Source organism: Accipiter gentilis, chromosome 16 (assembly GCF_929443795.1).
Source record: "Accipiter gentilis chromosome 16, bAccGen1.1, whole genome shotgun sequence".
Classification (NCBI taxonomy): domain Eukaryota; kingdom Metazoa; phylum Chordata; class Aves; order Accipitriformes; family Accipitridae; genus Astur; species Astur gentilis.
The window spans coordinates 27061284-27067906 of NC_064895.1; the positions used below are offsets into that span (position 1 = coordinate 27061284).

A 6623-nucleotide genomic window follows, 5' to 3' on the forward strand; every position below is an offset into this window, starting at 1 on the left:
CGTGTCAAATGGAGTGGGTCCTCTTGAACCTGTGGATTTAAATATTTCATGTTTAAATACTAACATGGCAGGGTACGTCACAGCTGCGGTATATTGGTCTTACAAGGATGGAGAGAGAGCAGGGTGGGAATAGGAGCTCCACGGGATCACTGATCACTGTCACCCAGGACACAGGGCTGGGACACAGGGAGTCGTAATGCCTTGGGGCTACACAGTGCAAGGTATTTTAGCTCCCAAGATTTTCAAGTGCAGCATGCTACCACCTATATACCATGGAGGAGGTGCCTGCAGTTTCTTCCAGTTTTTCTGCCTACAAGAGGAGTCCTTTTGCATCTCACAGCCTTCACAAGGTTTCTCTTGAAGCCCTCTGTCCATTCCCTAATTTAGGAACTGAAGGTTTAACTACATCCATCACACTTCCCAGACCCCTTTCCTTAGGATCAAAGCCCTGTCTCATAGCACAAGAGCCGAGGTGAAATGAAAAGTTGGCAAGCTCAAAATCAATGTTCACGGGGGGGGGGGGGGTCCCAGATGGAGAATGGCTGGATTTGGGAACTCACTATCACAAAGCATTCTGACATAAACTGACATATCACACCTGAGGTGTAGACATGAATAAAAATAGTCTGACCCGGACTAGGAAATCTGAGAAAAAAAAATAGGAGCTTAAGAAGGAACCTAGCTCCTGAGACATCAAGACAAGTGACAGCACATGGCAAGTATTGGAGAGCAATTAGATGGGGACCAGCTGTCCAACATCTGCCCAATTCAGGATGAAAAGACATCAGACTGACCTAGGAAAAACAGATCAAATCTGGCAGTGCCAGTGACTTTAGTGATTTTCATATCTACAGCATCCCAAGTCAAGACGGCGAAGCACATCAACTTACATTTGACTAGACGATGAGTCTAGTCACAATTTAAAAATCACATATTTTGCGCCCGCTTACTGCAGCGTGTGTCAATTTTTTGGTGGTTTTTCTAATATCATCATTGAGTTTTGTTACTACTTGAGCGACATGGCTAAAGTATGACATCATCTACAGATCTAAGAAAAGGTGAGCCCATATCCTGTCTTCCACCTGCGTTAATGGAATATATATATACATACACTTTTTAATTTAAGTTATGGTCAGAAACCACAGTTAAGGTTGGGAAAAAAACACCTACCCAAAATTAACTAGGACAGCACAGAAGCCCTTATAAAAAGTCCAGCAGCAAATGTGCCCAAACACCTTCAGTTCAACAGAGCCCAGCTCAAGCAGCAGCTGCAGTAAGAGAAGGAAGGAAGATGTCTCCGATCCTTTGTGCTTCTCTGGTAAGAACTTGCTTTCTGGGGTTTTTTTTTTTCTTCCAATTTGACAGAGGCTTATTTAAATTCTAATAGATGACTGTCAGGAATAGGGATCTGCACCCGCCTTTAAAATGCTTGTTTAAACCATTAGTAATTGAAAATAACTGAAATGGGAGACTGCTGAATAGCACCAGCATGGGGCAGCAACGAGACTGTACGGGGTATATTAGTGAACAGGGCTACCGCAACGTACTCCGAGTCAAGAAATACATTGAAAGCTCAACCTTAGAGTGTCTTTTTGTTGTTATATCCTTTCTGCTATCTCCTGTATTACATTATTTTCTAGAATTTAAAAACTTTTTTATCACCAAATTACGACTGAGTGTATACCATACCTGTCAGCACTGTAAGAATTAGTCAATGAAAGCAGGAGTGGACGTGATATAGGGAACATTTTTCCATAATTACTCCAACCTGCAGTATAGGCCTTAACTACCTGATTGTGGGTGAATTTCCCAGCCGCGCAGAAGAGTTGTTAGGCATGTCGTGTTAGAGCAGCTGTACCTGCGTTGTGTCCTAAATGCACCAATTGCCTTCAGCTCAGATCACTGCTCTTAATGCTGCTGGCCGTGCTGTCAGCCAGCAGTTCTGCCTACGGGAAGGTGATACAGCCTGGACTCAAGCTGGAGAGCTTCTTGAAGCAGGCATATGCTGGGTGCCTGACCCCGAAAGACTCAAAATTCCCTCAAACTGTGAGAGTCAACATAAGCATCAGCAACACGAACCAGGACATCAAAGTGAGTCCTGATGTCAGCAGCCGCTCCCTGGCTCCGTGGGATTACAGGTATGATCTCTGTCCCTGTGGTCTAGAAATACACTGGCTGCAGTAGTCAAGAATAATGCTGAGACTACGCCCACACCTTTATTTTCAGTGCTTCACTGTTGAGAGATTTTGAAAAGGTGTGGGTATCCACAGTCCATATAATCCTCTTTGAATGATAACAAATACAGAAAGGAGTACAGAGCAAAAACATGGTCTAGGCCAGCATACAGAAGGCAAAGCAAATTACTTTTGTAGTTTTATTAATTTATTTGTATATTGGGGCAAGCTTTACCTTCAAAAGCATTCTTTACCTAAGACATCATAAAAAAATACCTCAGAAGGCTGACATTGCACCAAATTCAATGGTGGTTTAATAACATATCAGGCTCTGAGAACGTTTCATGGTTTGGGGGGGAGCTGAAGGTCTTTGGGTCCATCAGTCAGTCTGGCATATTGGGAAGCTCGAATAGTTTCTAATCAGTCTTTCACAGTCAGTACCTATCTGAAACAAGTTCTTTGCAAACGCAGTTGCATGCAGTCCTGGCATGCTTGTCTTTCTTACACTGACAAACCTGCAGTATTTACTTACTTACACGTTATTTCATAAAAACCTACACTAGTGGAGGGTCTACTGACCCTTCATAGGCAATATCCCAGGAGGTACAGGTTCCCGAGCTGGGAGCCCATAGTGATCCAGACTATCACACCTCTGGAGATACAGCAGCATTTCCATTTCAAATACTTCGTTTCATGTCAACCCACAGGATCGATGAGGACCACAACCGTTTCCCCCGAGTGATCTCTGACGCCAAGTGCCGCCACTCCAGGTGCGTGAATTTGGATGGGCAGCTGGACCACAGCCTCAACTCCGTCCCCATCCAACAGGAGATCCTTGTTCTCCGGAGGGAGCAGAAGGGCTGCCACCAATCCTATCGGTTGGAGAAGAAAATAATCACTGTGGGCTGCACGTGTGCCACCCCCTTGATCCGACACCAGGCTTAGAGGGAGCCAGTAGTGTAAGAGCAGGGAGCCATGGAGAAGAACTTCCTTGCCTAACAGCGTTGAAATGAAGGGCCCTGATTCAGTCTCCACAAAACTGAATCAAGCCATAATGATTATCTAGAATTTATCAGGATATGTTAAAAATTAAAAGAGTCTCAGTTAAAAGAAAAAAAAAAGTTTTCCCCAAAAAACTTGAACTCTGTGAATTCAGAATCCAGATGAAAAAGTAATGGGAACTCTTTACACATCTTTAGTTTACACTTTGAAATCTCTATTTATGTAATTCTATTTATGCTGGTGGAAAAGTTGGTAATAATGTATCTCTTTATTTATCTTTGTGCAATAAAAAAGTCATAAACTCCTCTGTGGTATTCTCCTTTCTTTCCAAACAAGCCTTTTTGATAAGGCAAGAAATCTCTTAATTCAATTATGAGAGATTTGCATGATGCTAAAACCTAAAATTGTCTTGAAAAAGATCTAGTTCTGCTGCAGTAGAACGTAAAGCCCATGAAAAAGTTCGGGCTTGTGTCATTAACACCATTTTACAGATAGAGAAACTAAGATAAGCGGAGGAAAATTATTTACCAAGTGACATCCATTAGATTCACATTAAAGACAGACTAGCAAAAAAAGCAGCGGGTAACTAGCCAGTTATCCAGCTAATTATCTGATTGGGAAGGAATTTGTAAAGATAGGTCCAACGCAACACTTTGAATGCTTCTTTGGGGAGAATGAAACTCCCTCCCCTAAAATGGCGAGTGCGCTTCCACTGCCGAGTTTTAACTTTAGTCCGACGTTATCTAGAATTTCACCCCAACCCATTTCAACACATTTTCTGTGGTGCAGAGTCCCCACCCGTGTACACGAGGAGAAGCATGTGAGTCGGGTGGGTAACTGAAGCAATTAACCACGTATTGCTAACTGCAATCGTAATTTTCTCCGTGCTCGTGTCCTTCCAACACGTTCGCTGCCAGCAGTTAGTGCTTCAAATGTAGAGCACACTGACACAGCACTTCTACCGCAGATGCGATGGGACTTGCGTAGGTGGACATCTAGCCCTGCGGGCGGTTTTGTTTAAAGCATGCTTAGGTTAAAAGTGCTCAGATGAAAATGTTCCGTGTTTCAAAAGGCAGGCTGCTTTGCGAAGACGTGGATGTTTTGTTTGCTGCTGTCTCAGGGAGGTGTGACCCTTCTCAGGCGCTGGCAAAATGCCATCGGCAAATGCAACAGCAAATACAGAATTTCTAGAGACGCAGAGGCCAGAGTTGCAAGTCCCTAATGAGAGGCAAGGTCCTCTCAGGTGCAAGCATCTTCTCCAGATCCAGCTGTGCTATACTGGAGATGTGATCATCCCGACTTTTGCTGCTGGGGGTTATTTCCTCCAGCTGTGCCAGTGAGCCTAAACCCTCCCTACTCTACTCCAGGCACAATCAGGTGGGTCAGCCTGTGACCTAAACTCACAGCGTGGCCACAGGTTTCATACCATCCCTTGACCGAGCAGATATGCACTGGTCCAAGGAAACATTAATTAACTCTGAGTGATCACAGTATCTGCAATCACAGCAATGAACTCCTGTCCACACCTTCAGTTACCTTCAACCGCTGATAAAACTTTGCCCATATGTAGGGATCTAGCAGAATATGTGATCCTAACTTAGCTTGTTTCCTACCTTATCTCCAGCTATTCTTCCTTAAGGTCTCCCGCAGGTCCTGAAGTTCACCCTAGATGACTGTCCCAAGAATATTAAGCATGGGAACAGACTGCCAAGAAAAACCATCGAGGAACACTCATCCTTTGAGGTCTTCAAGGAGTTACCTAAATATCAGTCCAGGAAGATTGAAATAGAGCTGACTGCCTTGTCCATTAGATAATCTCTCAGCATTCTACCACTTGCTATAGAAGGAGCTTTGGCAAATCGTCTGCAGCAGCAGCCCAAGTAACTCCTAACAGTTAAAGTTACAGTAAGTCCCACCCTTTGTTACCTGGTAGCAATGTGCCGTTAGCTGGAGTTGGCACATGAGTAATGGAGACTAGTTAGCAATGTTGAGAGAGACCTACTATGCGGAAAAAGTGAGAACTAGCTCAGCCAGAGATGACGCAGCTGGAGTACCAACAGGCTGACAGTTTCTGCTGACGGGCTGCAAAGATACTCCGGTCTCCCTTCCAGCAGCATCATTTTCCCTTGGACCATTTACCAACCCAATTAAATCTGTGCCTTAGGACATAATCCTTTCCTATTTACTTGGCCTCGTGCCAACTTCACGCTCACCTCTGCAAGCTGCTTGGGTGTTGTACGTGTTCCTGTAGAAGCGTTTAATGCGTATGGTGGCCTGGAACCATTTGGCCTGAGGACCGCTTTCATTCCTACTGCCAGTTCTCTTGTAACTCCTGGCACAGCGAGCTAAGAGGTCTTCCTTCGCATTGCTGTGTTCAGTTGGAAAGGTGCAGAATAATTCCAAATCGATGCACTCTGTCGTGAGGTCCCCTCATCAGTGCCTTTGCTTCCCCGGGAAAACATTCATGACTACAGTCAATAATGATCATGACAGGAGACCGAGAAGAGTAGGACCCCTCTTCCACCCTTGCACAGTTTGAGGTCAACGGGTAAAACTTGCTTTTGCTTGTTTGGGGGCATTTCAGTGCAAATTCCTGCTTATTTGATGTCCTTTAATGATATCATTGGGGTAGGAGGTGGGGGCGATTGCTGCAAAACCCTCTTCAACGCAAAGGTTTCCAGTCCAGCACTGCTCCCTGTCTCAGTTTCACGTCAGCTTGCAAAATCTGAGCAGCGGTGGTTTAGCAGCCAGATTGCTTGGCAACCTGTGAGTAAAACCCAGCAGAAAGGGAAATTTGAGATGGGATTTGTGTAGCAAATGATCAGATAACCACGCTTATCATTGCCAGTTATCAATGCAAGCTGGACAGATACCAGATGCTTGTAAAAGCTGATAAAGATTCAACTGTCTGGCAAGCCTTACAACGTGAAGGAGGCCAGGAGTACACATTTCAGAAGTCTGAAATAAAAAGCAAACCCGAAAAATCATAGGGGCAAGTTAGAGAGAGGACAAACCACCTCTATTCATTTACTGGAACAGGGAATCTTGATCCTGATACAAACATACTGTAGGTATTAAGAATGCAGATAAAACAGAAACATGACACTTTGTACTGGTAAAAACACTAAAACTCACTCACAGAAAGCTAAACGGTACAGTAACAGTAGAAAGTAAAACAGTATTTTGAGTAGAGCCTACTCAGTCCGCAACACCCGAAGACTATCAAATGTGGTTTTAATCTTTTGTTGAACTTACAGAAAAGAGGTGGAAAAATTGAGCTAGTTTTCTGAAGAAAAAATAAATAAGTTACATAAAAAGCAGGAATTGATTTATCGGGAGAGCTGAGGACTTGAAGCTGCTAGCGCTCTCCAGCCCTGCAAGTACGGAGAACAATTAGCAAAGACGGAAAATGTTTTTATGAGTAGCAAAACCAAAAAGCGTGGTTTG

At 44.0% G+C, this 6623-nt stretch overlaps 1 protein-coding gene across 1 annotated transcript; it reads left to right on the forward strand.

Moving 5' to 3' along the window:
• The first annotated feature begins 1291 nt into the window (after positions 1–1291).
• Positions 1292–3119, forward strand: LOC126046421 (interleukin-17F-like). Its single transcript, XM_049818781.1, has 3 exons — positions 1292–1318; positions 1894–2138; positions 2882–3119. The coding sequence occupies exons 1-3, from the start codon at positions 1292–1294 to the stop codon at positions 3117–3119; spliced, it is 510 nt and encodes a 169-aa protein (XP_049674738.1).
• The last annotated feature ends 3504 nt before the right edge of the window (positions 3120–6623 follow it).

What these genes read in the sequence shown, in the direction of transcription:
- LOC126046421 (XM_049818781.1), top strand. Translation starts at nt 1,292, where the DNA reads ATGTCTCCGATCCTTTGTGCTTCTCTG. An exon ending in CGATCCTTTGTGCTTCTCTG is followed by an intron (nt 1,319 to 1,893) that starts GTAAGAACTTGC and finishes AATTGCCTTCAG; the next exon opens with CTCAGATCACTGCTCTTAAT. An exon ending in CTGGCTCCGTGGGATTACAG is followed by an intron (nt 2,139 to 2,881) that starts GTATGATCTCTG and finishes GTCAACCCACAG; the next exon opens with GATCGATGAGGACCACAACC.